This window comes from Eumetopias jubatus, unplaced genomic scaffold, assembly GCF_037043125.1.
Source record: "Eumetopias jubatus isolate StellerSeaLion01/CBP00866 unplaced genomic scaffold, mEumJub1_p1.0 scaffold_3, whole genome shotgun sequence".
Taxonomy (NCBI): Eukaryota; Metazoa; Chordata; class Mammalia; order Carnivora; family Otariidae; genus Eumetopias; species Eumetopias jubatus.
This window is the reverse complement of record NW_028274809.1, coordinates 77,378,204-77,403,231: the sequence shown is the minus strand read 5'-3', so window position 1 is coordinate 77,403,231 and position 25,028 is coordinate 77,378,204. Positions and strand designations below refer to the sequence as shown.

The following is a 25,028-nucleotide window of genomic DNA, read 5'->3' as shown; positions in this document are numbered from 1 at the left end:
GCTCATCTATTCCCTATTAGACTGGCACTTAGGTGCTTTAAGGGCATCTAGTAAATAACGTAAAAGCATCATCTTTAGTAGGAATCAACACATGTAATAAGGCAATCCCATTTTAGGCATCGCATTTAGTGCTGGCTCTGCAATGTCACTGGATGATTCACTCAATTTCCTGGGCCTTACTATTCCCACCTATAAATTAGACATTCTCCTCTAGCCAACCCTCTTTTCGAGTCAGAAGGATCAAATTCAGTAAGGTATATCAATCTCTCAAATTTATAGACAAAGACAGTGATAGAATTATAATTCCTTCTAAGACAGATTAGGTATCACAACCCTATTCCCTGAAACCTCAAGGAAAAAAAAACTATATGCAAAAGGGAAAATAAATAGTTTAAATTATTAATGATACTTAGCCCACTGTCTCTTACTAAACTCCAAACTTCTTAAACAAGGTCAAAGAAAATACAGAGAGAAAACTGAGTATGGATATACGATACAAAAACTTAAAAGAGCCGAACGAAAATAAACTATAATTTTAATTTTTCAAAAGCTCTCAACATAGAGATACACACAAACTGTGATGTTTCAAGTCATACAGAATTAAGACTTTAAAACTTCCTCTAAAAAGTCACCTAAGCTTTCTTTTCAACACAAGCCCTGTAGGATGCAAGTATGGAGGAACATAAGACTGTTACTATCTCCCACTCCAAGTCCTTTAAACTAGATTGTTTTATATCTAGCTAAATCATTATATATTGTTTACATGAAACTTTACTTTTTAGTTTCTTCTCAATTGTGGGCACCTTTAAAATAAGGAGTACGTCTCATTTATGTACACAGTACTTGTGCAGAGGACAGGTACATCTACATATAGCAGAAACTCAAATGCCTGTAGTAGACAACTTTATGTAGACAGTTCTTACTTCTGTATAGAAAAAAATTTTCTATTATTATTTAATATATGCTAATAAATACGTAATGACCTTGAAATTACTGAAAAATCACCTTTCAGAAAATTAACCATTTTCTTTTATCACACGGCCAAGGAAACTATACCAAAGCCCATGTTTTTGAAGAGAAACTTAATGCTCATTCATTAAGCAAAAGATAATTTAAAATGTCTTAACCCAAGCAGAAGATCAGGCCCTAGGGAGTAAAATTATGTTTGTATTTGTAGTGAGAACTTTGTTTTTTTAAGTCTAAGATAAATAAGTTCTAAGAAAAAAAAAATCAAAGCTGAAGATAAATTATATTTCAACTCAGAACAGTCCTCACTTGCTGACATGTTTAGTCCTTCAAAAGACACAGATAGCTACCAGCATCACTCAGATTTGGAGAAGATTCAGATTTCCACTTTGAGTGCACTGTACCAATTAAAAAAGAAGCAATTAGAAGTAGATTTTCTTTAAAGCCCATTATGCAAAACACCATTATCTTTAGTACTACCACTAACTACAATTAACTTTTCATTAACAAGCGAAAGAAATGTACGATTACTTGACTAGAGAGAGAAAAGAAATATAAAAGATTCATCTCCACAAAACTTCCAAATGTCTACAAATAACCATGACAGCCAAATCAGCAGTTAGAAGACGAGAAAATAAAGTTCAGCCAGGCATGTGAGGGAATGCCTGTTAAGTTTTCAGCGCAGAATATATACATTACACATCTTTAACACCACAGCCAAGAGAGTTAAAGGCCTATTGATTAAAAGTAATATGAAGGTATGGAAAAAGATGTAAGAATGAAAGACTAACAACTTCTATATGAGACAGTAATCTACTCATTCCTACTTAAAAACCTTCACAACTTAGTCTTATCATTTCTCTAGTTAAAAACAAACATCCTAATACAGAGCTATGGGATATACACAGATAGCTTTAGCTTTACTGTGTATACACAGTAAAACTGATACACAATTTTATGATGGTTTTAAGTCACATCATCAGTACTTCTAACAAACCCAATTAAAAATCAACCTGTTAACCTGTTGAGTTTTGTTTTCTTTCCTTTTTAATCCTGTTACTTAATGAATACATTCGTTGCACTGTACAAGTGCTTCATCGTATCTGTTAATACTAATTTCGATGTTGCCTTTTTCCTCCTAAAGACCAGACTAAATGGAAAAACAGCTTCAATACAGCATTTCTCCCAAAATGCTAATTCCATGCAACATTAATTCCATGCAATATGCTAGACAAAGCAAAATAAACACATAACGGGGGTAAGGGAGTCTGGGTAAGTGGGGAGGGGAAGATGGTTAAAAAACCAACCAACCAAACAACCACCCAAGAAACACTGAGAAAAACAGTTTAAAAGACTTCTGCGAGACTTCTCAGCATCTTTAGAAAATACTGTGCCCTGTGAATCTCAAAGGAGGAGAGTACAGTTCATTCTTCCACACTTACACTGTCTTCTTAGATTTCTCCAAATACTCTCCATACTCAGAAACACCTCTAGCTAAAGTTTTTAAATAGACGAATTCATATTTCATTGAAATGCTATCTAAAAAGAAAATAGTATCATCTGTAAATCTATCAAAATCGAACTACATGCACAGCCTAGAAGTTATACAAACACATTAGGTCTGGGTCAATCTATTTTTTAATAAGTACTTGCCTGGATAATGTAAATGCATATAGAAAGTTAGAAATTCAAAAACTATGAGCAAATAACCTAAGGGGGGAAAAAGCCTTTTTGTCACTTACTAATGTCCAATTCAACAGCATGGATTCTGTAAATACCCAAAATAATGGTAATTGAAAAGCAACGGGAACAAATCAATTGGTCAAATCAGTCAGTCAGATAAATCTAAGATACCAACACTTTGGATTTCTCTGGAAGGCCTATATGCCAAATCATCATTTCCCCCGAGGGTATGGAAAACTTTGTGGTAAAACTTAAAAAGACCATCACTAAAGTCAGACAGATAGAAATACATTTGCCTGTAATTTAAAATAAATGGAAATATGTATTTTTGCTTTATCCACCAAAAACTATTACATTTACCTTCCATTTTTATCAAATGAAAAAACAACTATAGAGAGGCAAACACTAAAAATAAGAACTAAGTTGTAACAGTATAAAGTCACAAGTAACCACTGAAATAGTCAGACGTAACATCTACTATCTCCATGGCCTATAATATAGGAAAGAATAATGTTTTTGTTTCATTCATTCAACAAGTATTTTACTGAGCACCCATGCTGTGCCAAGAACTGTGCTCAGCACCTGCGGACTTCTTAAAAAGGTACAAAACACAAGCCCTGCCCTCTAAGAGCTTACAGTCTATTACGTGCTGGAAAGACAGAGCAAATATACCATAAAACAAAACAAATCAAAACTGAATCCCAAATAAGTGAAACAGAGTTACAGGCAGATTTCACAGGATTTTACTTTAATAATTTGAAGGGACGGTGTATGCTGGGCAAAGTATACTGATCTCCGGGAGAAGGCAGAACTTGAAATGGAAGAACTGAGGTTAAGTAAAGTTAAGTTCATGGTGGTAGTGAGCTGTGGGCAGGAGAGCATGAACAGCACAAGCTCAGTCATGAACTAATACAATCAGTCCAGATATCATAAAAAGATCAGCCTGGGTTCAAATTAGGGAGTGTGAAGACATGCAGCTCAGAATCATGCATTGAGTTGTACTCTGGGAGATTCTTGAAAATTAAATTGTGGAATTTACACATTATACCATAGGTAACAGAAAAACACTGGAGGTTCTTGGGCAAGGAGACAACACGTTGAAATCTAAAAGAATTTGAGGGGGCAGGCCTGAAGCAAGAAAACCAGCTCAAAAGTTGTTAAGAGTATCCGGGGCATGGGAGTGTAACTACTTGGGTCCAGATGGCATCAGAAATAGACTCAAGATCTGTTAAAGCCTGCCTCACTCATTGTAAGAACAAGAAAATCAAAATCATTTGTGAAAAGCATTCATTTATCAATTTATTGAACAAAGGCAAAAAAAAAAGTACTGAATGATTAGAATCAGGGAGGCATTACTAAAAGAATTTTGTTTTTATGTCCATATCAACCCATAAAATCTCATACATATAACCTATTCTTATCAAATGATCTGAATTGAACCGTAGGTTGTTAGAGCTGAGAGAGACCTTAAGTCTTTTACTCTACTTTTCTATTAAAAGAAAAATTAAAAATTTAAAAAAGAAAGAGCCACGTAGGAGGGCTCTCTTAGGCTTTCAGTGAAGGCAAAATTACTTGTGATAAAGGTAGGACTTGCATGTCTTTTGTGTAGAAACAACAACAAAAATGAGTAAGATGTGAAAACCTTTTAAAAGCAAAACATTAATAAGTAAAAAATGGCCTCACATACAATCACATCTCAAGGCAAATCTCTACTGCAAATTTTTGAGTACTGCCACCAAGCAGGGAAATTACTTTATTATAATGTTTTTTAACCAGTGATAAACCATTATTTAATTTCCGTTTTAAAGTTTATACAGATTTCAAGGTCCCTTCCAGATGTAAGATTCTATAATCCTGTAAAAGTAGGACAACTTTCCTGTATGAACATATAGTAAGAGGCAAATGTAACCTATACAATAGATAACTGAGATAAACTTGAAATCTATTTTTCAGTAGTAATAGATTCAGCCTGAATTCTAAAAAGGGCACAGTAGATTATCTCCTGAATAAAAACAAAAAACTCTTCCATAAAACCATAATACTCTTTTAACCTAAATAACTTGATGCATCTGAAAAATTCTAACTTCTGGCTTCTGTATGTGGTTATTGTGTCCAGTCTGCATATTATTTTACAAACAAGTTTTAAAATTTCATGTCATGTTCAGTAACATTCCAAAGACCAGAATCACTTAACAAGTAAGACTGGCACTAATTTTCATTTTCAGCTGGTCCCAGAATGAGATATTAATGTGAACTAGGCAATATACATGAAGGTTCCATAACCTTCAGTACCAAAGTCTAAAAAATCCATAAACTGATTTTTAAAAATTGAATGGCAGAACCCTACCAACTTTGTGTCACTACAGTGAACTATATAGGCAACCTGCTGTTTCTCATTAACTTCTGACCATTAATACCTCAGAGTGGGTAGAAAGAAAAAAGATCAATTTTGCTAATTGTCAACTTTTATTTTTAAGCAAGTTGTTTACAGGGCTTTAAATTAGATTTCTAGATTACTTAGTATGTTTAATTATCCATGCCCTCCCAGTCTGCTACCAAAGCTCAAATAAGAATTGGTTTTACCAAGATTTGGGCCCCATATAAGTTAGTTATTAAAAAGAAAAAAAGAAACAACCTAATTTTAAGGAAAAACAATGAGGATTCTCTTGGGACCCTAGAGCTGGATTCTTAAATCATTTGTTCATTATCCTAATAGGAGCCAATAGGGAGAGAGAGACTTTTAAACATCTAAATAGTCAGGTACACTTAAAGGTACATGGCATATACTGGTCTAGGAAAAAAGAAGAAAACCACAAGGTAAAATTCAGAGTATTTCAACAGATGTGTACCAAATAGCAAGTCACCTTACTAGGAAGATGGTCACTGATACAGTTAAAGAGAAAGGGCCATAAAGCAAACTGTGACCAGCTTATGTCAATGTGAAACACGAAAGTACTTTAAAAAAATAAATAAGTAAAATCTGCATTTTACTAGAAATGACTAGCTGGTGTCTTGGTTTGGTAGTGCAATAGCACCATTACAGCAAGGGTAAGCAGGTCAATCCCTTGCAAAACTTACCTTGATTGGCCCAATGGAAACAGAAGGCCCCAGAAAAGAGAGAAGCATCTGGCAGTAGCAAATTGTTTTATTTTATCTTTCTGTGGAAAGAAACTAATTTTAAATAAGAACCAGAGCATTTAAAGAATAAATATTTTTTAAAGCTCATTATCTAGTTAGAGCAGCTCTACTAAGAAAACCAGAAGAGCTCCTTGCTGCTTAGAGATGGAAAGAAACAGAAGAAGAATCCGAGTTGTTTCTCCATCACCTAAGGGAGTTTTAAAACTTGTGTTATTCTAAACAACAGAATAAATGGTTCTTTTTAAAAAAACAAAACAAACAAACAAACAAAAAAAACCCCAAAACTCCTACAGGCAGAAATCTTTTGGGCCTGCGTCTTTGAATAAAGATTTTTATAAAAAATTAAGGGCTACATTACAAATAAAAAAGAAGAAAATCGCTTGACATTAAGCCCTTCTACTCCTAAGGTTAAGTTAAAAGAAAAAGACACAAAGCAAGCTCCTTTCTCCACTACAATTTCACCAATAACTTAAAAAATATCAAGGCTTAAGTGATTATCAACATAAACAGTATTAATTAACAAAAAGACCATACCTAATTGACTGGCTTTCCAATATATTTTATCAGCCTAAATTTTGGATGATTTATTGAGATACTCAAATGGAAAGAACTCAGCCACCAAAGAATATGTGTATTACAGAACCTGACACGGGGCATAAAATTATTCATGGTAACTGAACCTGTTACCTTTCTTGGATGCTTCTCTAGGAACTCAGTTCTACTGAATTCACTGAGTCAGCATTAAAACCTTTTGATCTAAATCACTCCCACCAAATGTCCATTTACAATTTATGCTGGGGGATGAAAGGGACAGCTCAAGAGCAGGAGTGCAGAAGCAATAAGCATTTAAAACAAAACAGAAACAAAATAGTGTAAGTGGAAAATGAACCACCTATTTGGCACTGTCCTATGAAGAATCAAATTAGAGTAGAATCTCCCTACTCTACCCCCACCGCGCACGCATACACACACATACACAAGAAGAAGCTATTTCAGGAATAAACTTTATTCTAAGGCAAAGACCTAAGCAACTGTTATTTTCAGATTCTATGCATTTATGTGGTCCACGGACATAAGTTATGTTGACCTATATAATAATATTCACTCTCCAAACCTTAACTTCAATTGACATACTTGGAAAAAGAAAGTTATTAAACTAAAAAGACTACATATACAGTTACTTGAAAAAAGAACTCTTAGTTTCATTGTGGTAGAAAATAAATCTTTCATACAGAAGGCTTTTCCCTACATTCAAAATTTGATTAGTGTCATGACTCAACATTTGACTTATTTGACAATATTATTTTGACATAAACTAATCCTTAAACAGCTGCAAATATCGACCCAGGTTTTTAAATCTTGACACAATGATACCACAGGCAAAAATAAACAAACAAATACAAAATAAAACAAAAACATTCTTACTTGTCCCATTGGCGGCCCTCCCATAGGGGGCATCATTTGCGGCATCATTCCATGAGGTACAGGAGGCATATTCGCTCTCTGACCCATAGGGTGCATTCCCATTGGGGCATAATGCATGCCAGGGTGCCCCATCTGAAAAACAGGGACAATTTAAAAATTAGCAAGTTAAGAACAAGTGCTTCTCAAAAATCTGATTTCCACAAATCGGTTATGCGCGGTGGCTTAATTTTAGACTAATGTGTGATTCAATTATTGGCTTAGCTTATACTTTCTTATCTTAAAATGCACTAACCACCAGTATTTATAATGAGTTTGCAACTGACCAAATTACAGAACGAAATGGGAAAAATTAAAGTAATTACTGGACAGCTAGAGTATAGATTTTATTTTTTAAAGCAGCCTGCTTTAATCAGTTACTAATTAGCTTACTAAACTTGGGGAACACGTATGTGAAAGCCAATTTAAAAACTGTTATGGGTGAAACACCACAACTTTGTTCTATTTCACACAGAAGATAGCTAGTTAATGTCTTAACAGTAACTATTCTTAGATTTGTTTTTAAGTTAATTTTAAACTTTGAAAGGAGAATTTACAATATTAATTCAGATAAGACCTTGTCTTAACAGAACACAAACAATATGGGTACCCAGGGACACTTAATTCCTAACACATATACATATTATTTCCTAATAAAATCTTCAACACAAGTAAAATTACTTCTGCCAAAAAAAAAAAAAAATTCAGACTAAGGTCTATCACTCACAGACCCTAAATACAAATGACTAATACATCCATTTTAATTCTCTTTTAAAAGACAACTATTTATTTACTTGTGTGCCCATTGTTCCAGGTCTTAAAACCAGGTAATTAGCCCCTGCCAATCTTCCCAGCTTGTACCCCTTGCAGACACCACTACTACTGGTGAAAACAGATTTTGGCAGCCTCTTTCGAAGTCTACATAATCAAGGTTCCGCGTCCCCCCTCCCTGCTACAGCGGGCCTACCTCTCCAAAACGCTCACCCCGCCCAAGGCCCAGCACCTCCACCGCGCATCTGTCTAGGCCAAGCCCAATAAGAACTTCCAAGGACCCACAACCTTCCCTTTGTGCATCCCCGCTCTCCATTTCTCTTCCTCGTTACGTAGCCCACCATCTCGAGCTCTTTCTTCGTCCACTCTTATCTTCTTCTCCTTTTGGAAAAAGCTTCCTGCCTCTCTGACTTCGTTTTTCATTGTGCCGCTTTCCCCCTGCTCCACCGATCCCTTACCGAGGGCCGTCTCCTCAGGAAGCCGTCAGCAGAGACCCAAGAGCTGGAGCAGAGGCTTGAGCCGGACAATCTCCGCTCCCCGTCCCCGGGACCCCGCGAAGGAGGATGGCTCTCCATTTCACTCACCATGAGGCCTCCACGCTCCGCTCCCGTCCCCGGCCTCATCGTCGGGCTCAGACTGCTCCGCCGGCGGCCACTGCCGCTACACATACCAACAAGAAGCGATCTGAGTGGCTGGCGCCCGCTGGGGCCAAAGGTTAAAGGCTGCCCTGCGCTACGGGGCGGGATCAGCGGGGCCAATAAGCTGACAGGCTTCCCCACTGTCCAATCAGAGTGCGCGGCCGACACGCAGCTCTGCAGCGATTCGCCCCCAGCCTCAGCCTCACTCGGCGTCGCCTGCATGGAGGGGGGGGTTGGGGGACGGAGGAAGTTTCTGCGCCTCCGCCGGGAAAACTCCACCAACTTTCCCCGGGGAAGGGAAGACAACCGTGTCCCAGCTTCCAAAGCTTAGACCACCTCACCCCGTAGGGGGTGGGGCAGTTGGGGCCTGCCACCTTTACTCCCTCCGCCCGAGTTACGTACGCCCCACAAACCTGAGGCTGCCCGGGGTAGGATAGGGTGGGGTGGGGGTGGGGTTAGCAGCTTCTAGCGTTAGCGGTGGCCGGGGCCAGGAGCGCGCGCGGCGCTCGAGGAGGAGGAGAGGGGGCGGGGAACAGGAGAGGAGGAGGGCTCCTTAGGAGAGGGTTCGAGCTCCGTACGCACCAGCTGGAGAGCCCGCGGAGGGGGGAGGGAAGGAGGCGTGTCGAGTAGCGTGGAGGGAAGTTGTGATAGGGGCGGGGGGAACAATGCGAAAGGAAAAGAGGGAAGGGCAGTTAAGGCGAGGGGAGAACGGGGCCGGAGAGGAGTAGGACCGTATAGCGGAAGAAGGGAGAAAGCAAATCGGTTCGGAAATGTCAATCAGAGGGGTATGGGCGGGCGCTAGGACCAGGCGTCGAAAAGATGCGGCTTTGGGGCGGCCGGGGCGCGCGCTTGCCTGGAGGTGACGCGGCCGTGGCGGAGGTCTCTGGCCGGGACGAAGCACGGCGGGGAGAGGAGACTTGGCTACCTTTGGCCTCGGCTCGCCTCTTTTTGTGCACCTCTCTGCTTCCTTTCCTTCCTATTGAGTTGGGGTAGTGCTCTGGCCCACGGGCGCCCAACCTTTCTTTAGATCCCACTGCACCTTCCCCGCCCAGTTGCACACCTCTGCGCACCCCTGCGCGCCAACCCCGGGTGGTGGAGGCTGTGGGGGGGCCTGGCCGCTGATTGGCTACTGCGAGGGCGGGGCGGGGCGGGTGGGATTCTCTCGACCTCCGCTGGCCCTCTTGTCTTTCCCGCCATGTCGTTCGTGGAGAGCGGGAGGCGCTCGGCTGGTCTGCGCCAACGTCTCGACACCCCTGTCACGTTTTCCCGGCCGCCGTTTTCCGCCTTCGCTCAGGGGGATAGTTGGGGTGAGGGTGAAGTGGACGAGGAGGACGGATGCGACCAAGTGGCCCGTGATCTGCGGGCGGAGTTCTCGGCCGGGGCGTCGTCGGAGCCTAGAAAGGGCTCTCTGTTCCAGCGGGACGGGGACGGGTCTCCAGTTCTGCCCGATAAACGCAATGGCATTTTCTCGGTGGTTGCGGGCGGCCGAGCCCAAGCTCGGCGGTGGCCTGTCCAGGTCCTCTCAATTCTTTGTTCGCTGCTGTTCGCCATCCTCCTCGCCTTCCTCCTCGCCATCGCCTACCTGATCGTAAAAGGTACTGAAGCTCCGGCCTTGAAAGTCTGTCCAGAGTAAAGTTAAGCCTGGACGTGGCTCTTGCCTTTCATCTCTCTCCTCCCCATCAAAGGCCGGCAAGTTGGTAGTGGCTTTCACCCAGAGTCCTCACTGGCACCTTTCTTTGCTCATCTCCTTTGTTTTGTTTTCTGAATGGTGGAGGACCCTGGTCCAAGCTTAGGAGACCCTTAAGAAAGCGTCTTGATTAAATGGGTACTCTTGAAGAAACAATAGAGTCAGTGAACACTTGGGGTGAAATGTTGGCAAAATTAAGCAATATGTAGACAACAATCATTAAAGGCGGGTGAAAAGTGTGTGCGATTAAAATAGGCTATACATATTCAAAGACTTTATTTAATCCACAAATGGTTAAAGGTTTGCTAGCCAGATTCCTTTGTACACGCACAGAATTCCAGAAAGGATTTCCATCCCACAGCCTAAAGTTCTTATATAGATAAGATAATTAGCTCCTCTTGATTTTGTATTAGGTTTTAAACCGAGTGTAGTGATAAAGTTTTATAAGAGAAGCTAGATAACCTATTATTTCTCTGATTATTAGTTTTATTGAGTGTGATGTTTATAATCAGCCAGATTGGAATAGAAAGAGATGTGCCATGAAAGATTTTTCAAAGGTTATACTGTAAACTATATGGGTGGATATTTATATTACAGTGGAAAGAATCAGACTGGAGTTTAAATCTCAGTTCTCATTCGTGTGTGACTTTGGCCAAGTTATTGACAAAGAAAAATTAAAACAAAAACTACTTTAGTTCTATGAGAAGCACCCAACAGGTTGCCACTCAAGTGTTAGTTTTACTTCACTAAATAGAATTAAATCAGCTTAGCTCCAGTTTTAATTTTTCCTCATTGCTTCCAAGCTCCTACTGGGTCGCAGATGGCAGCTAACAACTTAGGCTTGATTTTCATACACAAGACAAGTTGGCAAGTTAATGTGAACCTCTTTATACAATGATATTGGGTGTCACCTGTCAATGTTAAATATATGGGTGTCAGTGTTTCTTTCCTCTTTCACTCCTCTCCTCTTTTTTTCACTGTATCTTGGAGAGAATTTAGTAGGTTATTTCCCTTGTGCTGTGAGAGATTTCCTTTTTATCATTAAGTCACAAAACTTGGTAAGTGGAATCCATTGCAGAAGACACTGAGTTGTGCTTACTTTTGAGAATGGAAGAAAGGAACCTAATAGGCTGTGTAATTTGCATTACATAATATATTTTCAGGAGCACCTGGCTGACAGTCCTGGGAAGAGCATGTGATTTGAGGTTTTGAGTTTGAGCCCCACACCGGGTGTAGAGATTAAATAAATAAACTTAAAATATTTTCACAATAACTCTTAAGAAACTTTGTGTATATTTGGCAGTTGACTCATACATGCTTTTTTTGCATACCGAAGGTCCCATAGCTAGTAAATGGGAATCAGAATTTGGACCCATTTGTTTCTGACTCCATAGCACTTTCCACAACTCCACAATATTTTCCCAGCCTTTGAGCTACCATTCAAATTGTAAAATCATCCTTTTTACTCAAGCCCCTTTTTTTTGTATTTACAGAGTTACATGCTGAGAATTTAAAGACTGAAGAGGACATAGACACTGGGCTACTAGGTATAAACTTAACTCAATTGATTTGCTTTTGAGTTCATTTTTATTTTTTGAGATCATGTTTAAACTACAAAATTTTGGGTAAAATAATATAATCCCTTGTGCAATTCATTCAGTCTTAATTATTTGTGTTTGTGTGTGGTAAATTTTATTAGATTTTTTTTTATATATACTTGGTGTATAGTATATAGTGGTGTATACACACACACTAGAAATACAATTTGAACACAACTGTGTGTGACAAAGACCCAGAGACTTTTTAACATTTTCTAGTTACTTTCTGGAAAAGTCTTCCTATACTTTTTCCCAGGAATTAAAAACATACAAAAAAAAAAAATTCCTCATGATCGTAGCAAAGATGACATCTTAAGCAGACCTCAGGAGAAATTTAGGTTTATATCTCCTTATAAGCAACTTGTTTTTAAAAAAGTAAAAAGTATTGGGCATACTTGCACAGGTTAATGATGACTTAAGAGTCAGACTTGAGTTTCTATAGAATATCTATAGAATGCTATACAGAGGGGCGCCTGGATGGCTCAGTTCTTAAGCGTCTGCTTTCAGCTCAGGGTCCCTGCTCCCTCCCCTGCTGCTCCCCCTGCTTGTGCTCTCTCTCGTATTTATTTCTTTCTGCCAAAATGATTTTGAAGCGTCCAGAACTTTACCTGTTTGAGCTATTTTACTCCTGTTTGCTGTAATTTATTTGATTAATCATTCTGAATTGGAAAAAAAAAATGGTTGAGATCGTATCCTGCATGTCACCCCCTCTCCCAATTTTAGCTGACCTATTTAATCTGCCTCTTCAAGGCTATTGCCCTCACAGTGATACAAAATACAGTCTGACTGGTTTTACAGAAGGGGATATCTTTATCTTCAAATTATAGAAACAAATTAATTTGTTAGATGTCCCATGAAAACTTTTCTATGGTCTTCTCAACTTCTTGCATGAGAAAGTGTACTTTAGAGTTACATGTTTTATCAGTGTGTATTGTTACACTGTTCTGTCTCTAAAAACAGCCAAGATTATGAGGCTTTTCATAGCATTTATTGATCTGTCAACTTGATGCCACAAGAATAGAACAGAATCTTAAGAACTAGGCATGAATTCTATGTTGCTATTTAAAAGTTGGCAAACTTCATTCACATTTATGAAAAGCATAGGTGGCACTTGTCATCTGAAGGAACGGCTTGTACAGTATCAAAAGGAATATAATAAGGCTTTGTGATTGCCCTGCTTCTTTTTCCACTTCTTTGGATGTGCCTGATAGATACCTAATACTATGACAGCAAATATGAAGATCATTCAGTGTTTGCTAATGGCATGAATTCACTTTCAAGATTTAGGAACAATCTCAGGACTGAGGAGAAATTGCTGTATCTTTGTGACAAAAAAACCGTACTAAACAGTAGTTATGCCAAAACAAAAATCCTTATATTGAACCAGTGCTTTAGTGGTCAAAGAGTATACTCAACATCTAGTGGATTAATTCAATTTCCCAGGGATAACTCTAAAGTGGGCATAGTTATATTTATAGCAAATATTCATTATAACATGTAATAGAAAATGCTGTTTTATAGCAAGAGTATAGAGTTCTTAACCTGTCTCAGAGAAGCAGTGCCAATATGAGTAAGCTTCTATAAAGTTGAGGTTATTGAAATAACACCTGCCCTTACATTGTTCTAAGCTGGAATTCTCTTCCGTTGGGAGAAAAATACAACATAACCTCTTTACAGAAGAATGTTTTGACTTGACTACTAGCCTCCAGTTAAAAGTCCAATTGAGAGAGGGGCGCGTGGGTGGCTCAGTCGTTAAGCGTCTGCCTTTGGCTCAGGTCATGATCCCAGGGTCCTAGGTTCGAGCCCCACATCGGGCTCCCTGCTCAGCGGGAAGCCTGTTTCTCCCTCTCCCACTCCCCCCTGCTTGTGTTCCTGCTCTCTCTGTGTCTCTCTCTCTCTCTGTCAAATAAATAAAATCTTAAAAAAAAAAAAAGTCCAATTGAGAGACAGCTGATTGTTGAAAATAGGCCAGTTTTTTTCAAATTTTGACTTGCATTCAAATCAACCTTGAGTTAACTTAGATATGAAGAAGGATTGCTGCATTAGCTTATCCATGAAGTAATGCCTGTGTAATTATATCCTTACCTGTTTATAATTGATATAAAAGTTTGCACACGACAAAACAATCTTTAATAAAAACTGTGTTGAATTTGTCCACTATTTACAGGAAAAGCAGAATGCAGCCTTTTTAAATCCTACTGATTTTGTATTTCATTGCATTTATTTTGCCTTGTTTGCTAGGTACCTCATGGGTAAGTATAATGTTTGATTGTTTTGTGTATTACCCTTTTTTTTGCTGTAATTATTATTGTCCATACTCATTGTTATCTTTATATTTCAGTGATTCCTGTTTAAATTTTATTATAAATTTCCTAAATTCTTTGAGAATCAGCTGGTTTTTAGAATCAAATAATGTAAGCATAGTAACTTCTCCCATCAAAGAGTTCTCTTTCTAGACAGATTAATAAAATTTTGCACACTGCAGATTTTTTATTGCAATTTAAGCCTCGTCCAAGATTGGTATAGCTCATTAAGAGCAGATTTTAGCAGCAGCTCTCGCTTTAGTATGCTTAAGAATCACCTGGACTTTCTTTTTAAAAAGTACTTCTAGGTTTCCTTTCAGCCCAGGGTAGATTCCAAGAATCTTCATTTTTTACAGGTGATTTTGATGCCCCACAGTTTAAGAAATACTTTTTACAGGGTGAGCATCTCATTTTTTAAAAGTGTAGTTTTTTTTGTTTTTGAAGATTTTATTTCTAAGTTATCTCTGTACCCAACATGGGGCTCAAACTTAGGACCATAAGATCAAGAGTCGCACATTCTACTGACTGAACCAGCCAGGGGCACCTAAAAAGTGTGTTTAAGAGCATTTAAAATTCTTGCAAGTTGACTAGTGACAGACTAATAAGATATAACGTATAAGCACAAATGTCTCTTAAGAAACCTAACTTTGAAAGGATCTGCGACACTGCCATTCACTTGTCATCTTTGCCTAAAAGAAGTCTTCATGGGAAATTGTTTATAATTCAAACAAAAAAGGTTCATGATGAGTATGGTATCAGTGCATTTGGGGAGTTAATTGATCCTAATGGCTAATAGGATTAGGTATCGGTGTTCATCTTTATTGGTGAGGTAGACCAGCCAGGGAGGTGTGAGAGATGCTGTCACCTGGTTTTGGAACTCATCTCCCCTAATCTTCCCTAGGTGGCATTGGAAGGGCTTTCCTTTTATAATTGTCCTATAAACCATCCCCTACTGTAAGCCTGTTTTTCAGGGAGATAAATAAAACTTAAGTTTTAAAATCGCCTTTTAGTCCTTCCTGCTAAAGGTTATTCTCAGACCAAATTGATTGCACTAATATACAACATATGAATTGTTTCATTTTTGTACATTGACTTTTGTATCTCACATTTTCCAAGTTTTACAACTTTTCGCACACTTCGTTCTATTTCCAATTTTTGCATTTTTTTTCATAGTCTTACTACAGGGTGTGATAAAAGACCTTTTATTTGAGGCAAACCTGAAATAAGCACATAAGAAAAATAGAAGGATTTGCTGTTACCAGAAAATGGTTAATCTAAGACTACTGTCATTAAATTAAATGTAGGACTAGTACTCTTAATATACATGTGGTAAGTATGCCATATAGGAATCGTAATCAACTTCATGGAGTTCCTTCAGTCTGAAAAGCTTTTGATTTTTGGTACTTGTCATTCTTTGACATCTACTAGTTAATAGTTAACATTAAGTCCCTCTTGTGGATAAGACCAGATATCTAGCATCTTGCATTGTCAAGGGCTGTTGTTTTTTTAGCTGCCCATGTAGTTCTGCTTTATGATTGAGATGTTTGCAGGCTTCTGAACATTTACAGAGATGATTGATATCTACTGAGTTTAATCAAAGATGAAGCCAACTCATTTGAAGAGTTTATCAGTTATTTACTCTGCCAAAAGATAAGTGAGACTCTGTCGTCATAATTTCATGATACAGAACGTTAGAAACTTGGTAAAAATTTCCAAGAGAAAGGGTGTGGTGAGAAGTGACCCATTCTCTTGGAAAGGCACAGGTTGAAAACAACCACTCAGTTTCTTCCTTATAGTGAAAAATGACTGAAACTGTGAACTTGAACTATTTTCAGTGAATGTATGAATGTTGTAATTTGAGGCCACTGTGTATTAAGGATATGATATAGTGCTCTCTGAAGCTGGGTGGGGTAACTCAAATATTTCATGGAAAATTTCATAAATACGTTATCCTATTCTGTGGCGGTGTTTGTAAAATTGCTTATTTGTATTAGTTAAAGAATGATGACTAAGGCAAGAAAGAAGAGAAAAATGAAAGCCCAAAAGGACTGGAAGGGTGCAACCAAAATTTTAGATAATTTACCTGGGTTTTAGATCTTATTATTCTCTATTTTCTATAATGAATGACTGTAACTCTCAGTAAGAAAAACTTTGTTTAAGGGAAAGCATAAATTTAAGTTTAGAAAAATATAAGTAACACATTCAGCAATTAATAATTTTAACCTTTACAATATGCAAACTTTATTAATTTTTTACATGTGTTATTTTACCTAATATTACCAACCATCCTGCATTCATCCATATAAATTATCTTCTGAACCAAAATTCACAACAATGTATATTAGAATTTTTATGTCACAAGATAGTTTAGGTACAATAGTAAGGGAGAAACAGTATGGGTTATTAGCAAGAATTACCATTGTGCAGCCAAATTATTAGTCATAAAAATCATTGCAGGTCTCCCTACTACATAGAAGCAGTAATGAGAAGCACACATTGGGAGCTGTAAATCTCAAGAAACTGGTGATCTGGGGGGATGTTTCTTAGGCTAATGAAGTAAAACTTTAGCTGGCATTAGAATTAGCTGGAAGACTTAAAACTTATTTTACTAGACTTCACCTGTTCTAGAGTTTGTGATTCACTAGGTGTGGGATGGAGCCCAGGAATTCTGCATTTTTAATAAGTTTCTAGGTGATGCTGATGCTCGTAGTTCAGGTGTAATCAACAACAAGAAAACCCTGCAGATTTTTTTTTTCGAAATTACAAGATCTCAGAGCCTATCCTTAACTACTCAAAGTTAAAGTCACTTAATTGGCTTCATGCTTTAATGCTCAATATAATGCAAGGTCTAGTGGACCCAGTTTTCAATTCTCTTGAACAATACTATTTGTAAAAGTGGATATTTTGTGACTTTTATTCTTTCTTGGGGCATTTTCCAGAGACTAAAGCTGAGTTATGTTTTTGATGCAATAAAGCTTATTTAATCTTGAAATATTGGTCTGTTGGATCCTTTTATAAATCTAAGATACATTGAGATTTTAGTGATCTTTTCTATGTCCTAAATTCTTTCTCCCTATTTTCTCTCCCTCTATCAAATGAATAAATAAATCTTAAAAAAATGGTGGAATCATAAAAATATGCAATAGAATTGTGGCTATGTGTACTGATATGAAAGGTCTCAAACCTTGTTATGTAAGAAAAGTAAAGCACAGGACAGTTTTTCTGGTGAGAATTCCATTTGTGGAAAATGGAATATATATACATACATACATATATATATATATATATACCTACGTTACCTAGGTAACTATAATTTTTAGGAAAGGTGCACAACGAACTTAGCTGATTGCTTTTAGGAGTGGAATTGCTGAATTGAGGTAGGAAGACTTTTAACTTTTATATGCTTTTGTACTGTTTACAAATTATGTTAACTCTTGGTAAAATGGGGTTACATAACATTAATTGTCAAGTTTTTAGCTTCAGGATTCTGGAGGAAGGGACTTGTTACGGATTTAGTTGTTGCTAGTTGCCAGCTAGTATGGCTTTTCTGCTTGTTCACAAACAAATTGAGTTATTTTCTGAAGCATAAGCACTTTTAGACCATGGTATTACATTGTACTTTTTTAGATCTTTCATTGTGAATTGACTTTTATCAGTGGTGTAATTGTTGATCAGTTCAAAATAAATATAAAATAAAAAAGCCCGAAATGAGACAAACACTTAGATTGTGGAATAGTGGTCAGTTTTGAAAACTCAAAGGATATTCTTGTATTAATTTTGACAGGTATTCTGTTAAAGACCCTGAATGGAAAAGCTTGATGGGCTTTAGAGAGCCTCAGACTTTATTACTTTTTTAATGTGTTATTTTGTGTCTTTCTCACTTTTTTTTTAGATATTTAGAAGTTTCCATCATTCCACAATAGTCCCCAGATAATTGATTTTTCATAATTACTCTCTTTGTTCTGCAGACTTTATATATTATACGATATTAAACTTAGTGTAAACTTGTCAATTATTTTCTCCCCTTTAGCAGTATTCATCTAAATAATAAGTAATAGCTATTTGGCAGAATAACCATCCTTAAGTTGTGGCTGTACATTAAGTACGCTTATAATTTTTATTTTGGTCCCCTATCTCACTGTGTTGGCAGGAAGGTTGTACCTCAGTCTCTGCTGAGGTTCTCTCTACCTAGTCTGAGGTTGGGTTAAGGTTCTAAAGTCTGACACTGCCAGGACATTGGGGTGGGGTGCAATCTAGTCCTCAAAACATTTGCTCAAATGAGTTACTGCTGAAACATCTTGCTTTCTGGCCAGAATGGCCTTTCAGATGTCGTACTTTTATAGCCACATCACCATCTGCTCTTTCTATGCCCCACTTAGGGGAGAGACATCTGTAGATCTGGCTCTGGGCCCATCCGTCAAGATACTGTATATAGCTATAATCCCTCTGTACTGTGTGGCCTCTCCAGGGCTCTGCCAGGAAGCCCCAGCAGTACTAACCCCCCTTCTCCATATATATATACACACAAGGGCAAACAGACACACCACTTTCTTCAAACAAGGAGAAATCTTTCTCACCTGTGCATTAAGCCCTCGCTTTCTCCTTGTTCTACACAAACATTTTGTCTGTATCCCAGTCAACTCATTATCTTTCCTGTCTATTCAAGATATTTTGTGTTGGTCTACCCTCCTCTTGCTTATATCCTAGTTCCCTTAATCATTTTGCAACATAAAAACCAAAGAGACACTGGCGCTATTTTTCTTTCTCACATCCTTCTGGAGCAGTGAATACACAGTCCATTATCTATTGAAAAGGGGGTAAAGGAAAGGGAACTAGTGAGAAAAAATTAAGGTTAATCTTTCAAAAAATACATTGTTCTTAATGTATTTAGTAATGTAATGTAATGTAAATCTTAATGTAAAAAGACAGTTCTTAATACTTCATTGCTCTGAGTTTGTCTTTTAGCTATTATTCTATTACTGGGCTTTGTATGGTTTACAAACAGACTTAGGCACATATTTCTTAACTACTTCTTGCTTAAAGGCATCTTGGTTGCACATTTGTGCAGCCAGGAAATTTGGTAATTCATAAGTCATTCTCAACTGTAGTCTTCTCAACCTTTCCTCCCTCCCGGTACTACTGAGGCCTATGACACACACTTAGTAAACTCTCTTAAGGAGGCAGTTTGAATATATATATAAAAACGGTCAAATTAATTTATTCCCTCTGTTCTCACTTTTTTCATTTCCTTTTCTTCCGTTTCTCAATCTTTTACCCCTTCCTTGAGTCCAATATAATACTATGCTTTTGACTTAACATTTCTTTGAGAAAATCTTGCAGTCTTCCACTCTGACTGAAACTAAAACCTAGGTCCCAACCCATTTGTAAATTGGGAGTTAACTTTTGTTCATATACTGAGGAAAATTGAAGAATCAGATTAGGTTTATAATGTTTATAGGAAAGCTATAAAGAGTAGACACTAAGTTTTTTTTACCCTTTTTTTAAATTGTTATGTTAATCACCATACATTACATCATTAGTTTTTGATGTAGTATTCCATGATTCATTGTTTGTGCATAACACCCAGTGTTCCATGCAGAATGTGCCCTCTTTAATACCCATCACCAGGCTAACCCATCCCCCCACCCCCCTCCCCAGAACCCTCAGTTTGTTTTTCAGAGTCCATTGTCTCTCATGGTTCGTCTCTTCCTCCGATTTTCCCCCCTTCATTCTTCCCCTCCTGCTATCTTCTTTTTCTTTTTTTTTTTAACATATAATGTATTATTTGTTTCAGAGGTACAGATCTGTGATTCAACAGTCTTGCACACTTCACAGCGCTCACCATAGCACATACCCTCCCCAATGTCTATCACCCAGCCACCCATCTCTCCCACCCCCCACCACTCCAGCAACCCTCAGTTTGTTCCTGAGATTAAGAATTCCTCATTATCAGTGAATTCTTACGTCAAAAGTGCATGGTATGGAAAGAAAAGAGTCGCAATACTAGGTAATAAAAGATAGCAAGCTGTGATTCACAAAGTAAATGAAAAATGTCAAGACATTTTAACAGTGAAGTATTTTAACCATTTTTCCTGTAGTTGAATTTTATAAAGCTGAAGATAACTTATATTCTTAAGTTAAATTTGTACTCTTTTTCCAACATTAAATAATTGAAATATTAAACTATTAGAATGTTATTTATAACTATTTTTAATTATTTTATTATAATTGAAATGTTAAGATATTAAGTTATATGACTTTTTTTCTTTTATTAAAAGGTTTTATTTATTTATTTAAGAGAGAGAGCATGAGCTGGGGGAGAGGCAAATGGAGAAGGAGAGGCAGACTCCCCACTGAGCGGGGAGCCAGATGTGAGGCTTGATCCCAGGGTCCTGGGATCGTGACCTGAGCTGAAGGCAGATGCTTAAACCACTGAGCCACCCAGGCGCCCCTAAATGATATGACTTCTAATTGTGCTTTAGTATTTTATACTTTTGTATGGGTTTGCTTGTACTAAGCTCAAATCTCTTATGTCACCTACATGTAATTCAGAAGTTCAGAAATACACATGATCTTTTGAACATGAAGATACTGGTTTAATTTAAATGGCTTTGGTGTTTAAGTTTTCCTCCTCTCTTCCCATTAAGGATTCTGGACTCTACTTATAATATCTCTATCTGCTGGATTCTCCTGCTGTAGCTTTTCTTGGACAGTGACTTATTTTGACTCTTTTGAACCAGGAATGTTTCCTCCTACTCCTCTTTCACCTGCCAAGTTCAAGTAAGTATTCCTGTTTGTTCTTTTTAAATCCATTCCAACCCTGTTGAAATGCTAAAACAGATAGGAGCCAGAGGCTGCTTTAAAATTCTTTTTTTTTTTAAGATTTTATTTATTTATTAGAGAGAGAGAATGAGAGATAGAGAGCACGAGAGGGAAGAAGGTCAGAGGGAGAAGCAGACTCCCTGCTGAGCAGGGAGCCCGATGTGGGACTCGATCCCGGGACTCCAGGATCATGACCTGAGCCGAAGGCAGTCGCTTAACCAACTGAGCCACCCAGGCGCCCCAGAGGCTGCTTATATGTAAGATAACGTGTGGGTGTCCCTGCCTCTATAAAATATAAATGACTTAAAGTTTTCAGTTTGGCTCAGCCTTTAGATGAATGGGGAATATTTTAAACTCCTTACCTAGGTAATGCAATGGTTTTTTAAAAAATGAAATTCAAGAAATGTCTAAAAAGTAAGAAATTTTGATTGCTATTTATCCTTTTGGGATGGAATTTCATTTAAACAGTTGATGAAGGCTAAATTTATATCAGCAATGTGGAAGTTTTACTAAGTGCATGTATAAATGGTCAGATTTATATCAATTTAATAATTGGGTTGGACTTCTCCTTAGATTTTAGTTTTGTGTAATAATTAGCGAGTATTTATGGCACCTAATTTATATGTCTAGATCAAATTAGATACATTTCATTGTGGAACAACATTAAATTTCTTTGGTCTGTATTCTGTATTTCAAAGACTTTCAGAAAATTCAGTAGTCAGTATTCTAATCTAGTTTATTTATGTCAGGAAAGCTCAAGTTTTAAATACTATAAATTTCCAAATAAGAGTATCTAAGAACTCTAGTTTGTTCTACGAACTGAGGGGTTGGGGAAAAGTGAAGAGTAGAAAATAAATTCTAGTTTAAGATATGTGTGTTGCCAGAGTATTATGGTTGTTATTGTTGCTATTATTACTACCAGCTCCAGCTTGCTTCATAGACAGCTTGTAGAGATCAGATAAAATCTATTTGAGGGACTATAAATAGGAAGTTTAATACTAATGATATTTATTAATAATCATTCTATTACCAGCTCTTATTATTAATAAACATATTTTTCTGTCTTATAAATCTATTTTTAAAACTTTTGGCTTCACTTCAGATGAAATGTGTGTGGGTATTTTAAACATCTTAATAAATCTCTATATGAAACATAAATCATATACTTGCCAGTAAATTTTGTATATGTGTGTTAGAAGTGGTTGATGAGTAATTAATAATCTAAATTGACTGAATTATACCCAACAGTGCAATACCATCCCATAGTTTACATGAGTACCGTTCAGTTGCAAAATTTATTTTGCTATGTGATATTGTGTTCAATTCAAATTTATACTCTTGCTGCTCGATGACATTAATTATTTGGTAACAAGGGGTATGCATCTAATGTTGATAATATGAGACTCTTCATAAACCACCAAAAATCATAATTTTATTTTTTTTTCCTTTTATTTCTTTATAGCTCACTTCTCTCCTGTTTCTAGCTAGTAGATCTTGCAGCCTGGATATCAGAAAGCATCTTGCACTTAAAATTATTCAGACTCTAGCCTGTCTTTAAGACATCAGTCTCCATCCACTTATCAAGGCTTGAAACCTTTATTCACTGTATTTATCCTTTGCCAAATGTACTCATTCCTGCGTTTTGAAGTGTTACTGGAATATTTCGTCTTTGTACCCTCAGTGTTTTTGCCCTTTATAAGGCCTTGGCCAGTGAATTTCAGTCCTTCTTCTCCCCTACTCCAAACTTTCACTCTTCGAATTCATCCTGTATACTGTTACCTCTGTGAAAACAGATCTTAGTCACAGCTCTTCCTTGCTTAAAAGTCTTCAGTGGTTTTCTCACTGCCTTCAAAATGATGTCGACTCCCAAGTACAGCAGAACAGTCCTTCCCCAAGTGATCCTACCCTACTTTTTCAGCTTTATCTTCAGCTATTTCTCCAGTGCACCCTATGATAACCCTGGCATCCCTTGAGTAAACTGTACTTTTGAGATGCCATGACTTTACTCTTGTTTTCTCTTCCTGGAATATCTTTCCCTTGCAGATTCTCTTCTACCCCCACCAAAATTCATAAGGCTTATAGATGTTAGAAGCATTTGGAGTTAGAGAAAATCATTTCAGTATTCTCTTAAATAACTGGAATTCTGTGGGCATTTAACTAATTTATTAAAAATCATCTTTGCATTTTGAGGTGCCTAGGTGGCTCAGTTGGTTGAGCATCTGACTCTTGGTTTTGGCTTGGATCATGATCTCAGTGTCATGGGATCCAGTCCCAGAGCCCAATGGGGGGCTCCGTGGTGAGCGGGGAGTCTGCTGGACATTCTTTCCCTCTCCGTCTGCCCCTCCTCCTACTCACTCGAGCGTGCGCACGTTCTCTCTCTAAAAATAAATGAATAAATCTTTTTAAAAAATTACCTTTGCATTTTTTTTAAAGATTTTATTTATTTGAGAGAGAGAGACAGTATAAGAGAGAGCAAGCATGAGCTGGGGAAGGGCAGAGGGAGAGGGAGAGGGAGAAGCAGACTCCCCACTGAGCAGGGAGTCCCAACACAGTACTCGATTCCAGAGCCCGCCCCCCCTCATTATGACCTGAGCCAAAGGCAGAAGACGCTTAACCGACTTCACCACCCAGGCACCCGATCTTTGCATTTTTTATTAAACTAGAACCGGTATTGATGGACCTCTGTTTTCAGTGTGTTATTAGTCATTCGATTTTTTCTTTAAGATTTTTTTTTTTTAAGTAATCTGTACACCCAGTGTAGGGCTTGAACTCACAACCCTGAGATCAAGAGTCTCATGCTCCACCGACTGAGCCAGCCAGCTGCTCTTACTCATTCAATTTTTAATACGAGATAGTGTCAGATTAGAGACTTAGATTGCATATTTCTTAATACAGCCCTAAAACCACAGTTTTGAAATAGGTATATTATGTTCACATATATATATTTGAATTCCTTTCAATTTGTAAGTTGGATAATTTAATTTTATATATGATAAATCAACTGTTAAATACTCAAGGCCATGAGTGAAACTGTAATTTAAAATTACCTTGTGTTGATACAGACACAGTCCAAAAAAGGCATATAATAAATATAATGATAGATGATGGCATATTAACAGAAACCACAGACAACAAAGGCATATAATATAGTGTTAATAGGTGAAACTGAGTTTTTTAGTGAGAATCCTGCCATCTAGTGCTTGTGGAAAATAATGCAATAACTGTACTTCAGAAATGTCAGAATAAGTATATTCTCTATGTCACCAGTAGAGTGAGAGCTTGTACTAGGAAACAACTTCTCTACCTTCTGAGAAAGTTGAAATCTTCAGAATTTATTTTCTTAGAAATCAGATTGATGTATTTCATTAATTTGCAATATCATGCATTTATAAAAATATCTTTGTAACAGGCTGTGTATTCTTTTATAACTTAAACAATGATGTTAATATAAATATTTTTCCTGATTATATGAAAGTAGTGCAAATTCTTTGTTGCAAATTCAAAAAACAAAAAAAATGGGAAAACTTATAAACAGAAAGTGACTGCCAACATTTTAATGTATATCTTTCCATTCTTTGCATATTTTAAAAATTAAACTTGGGATCATAGTATACATACTGTTTTATAAACCTTTTTTTATTTAACATTATGTTGGAACATTTTTTCATTCAGTATTTCTTTTGAATTTTCAGTGTTTTAGATACACTTTAAAGACCAGCCATCGTAGATGTCAGTTTATTTTTAAAGGGAAATCTAATATAAATGATAGCTAGATTCTAAGATAATTTCCTAAACAAGGATTTGCTTCGCTAGAAACTAAAGAAAAGCAGGGTAGTTAAGAATCATAAACTGAAGGGACTTTTTTCTTTATTTTTTTAATTGCTCTCACCATGAATATCAAACATGAGAGTAAAATAATTGTGTCTAATTGGTTTATTTAAAAAAGCAGTCTTTTGCTCTC

At 37.3% G+C, this 25,028-nt stretch overlaps 2 protein-coding genes across 9 annotated transcripts in view; one reads left to right on the top strand and one right to left on the bottom strand.

The window, feature by feature from the left end:
* The window catches only part of PRPF40A (pre-mRNA processing factor 40A), a 55,185-nt gene extending 46,261 nt beyond the window's left edge, over positions 1 to 8,924 (bottom strand). For 2 of the 8 annotated variants that reach the window (XM_028113069.2, XM_028113071.2), the window contains exons 1-2: positions 8,478 to 8,924; positions 7,213 to 7,344 (exon numbers count right to left, since the gene is read on the bottom strand). In XM_028113069.2, the coding sequence (XP_027968870.1) occupies positions 7,213 to 7,344; positions 8,478 to 8,879 (534 nt within the window). In that variant the 5' untranslated portion in view covers positions 8,880 to 8,924. The remainder of the gene's footprint in view (positions 1 to 7,212; positions 7,345 to 8,477) is intronic. The other 6 variants (XM_028113070.2, XM_028113072.2, XM_028113073.2 and 3 more) reach the window with 3 other exon arrangements.
* Positions 8,925 to 9,812: 888 nt separating this feature from the next.
* Positions 9,813 to 25,028, top strand: part of ARL6IP6 (ARF like GTPase 6 interacting protein 6) — a 29,840-nt gene continuing 14,624 nt past the window's right edge. Inside the window, exons 1-3 of the mRNA XM_028113113.2 lie at positions 9,813 to 10,252; positions 11,838 to 11,891; positions 20,893 to 21,025. Coding sequence (XP_027968914.1) covers positions 9,853 to 10,252; positions 11,838 to 11,891; positions 20,893 to 21,025 — 587 coding nt within the window. The 5' untranslated portion in view covers positions 9,813 to 9,852. The remainder of the gene's footprint in view (positions 10,253 to 11,837; positions 11,892 to 20,892; positions 21,026 to 25,028) is intronic.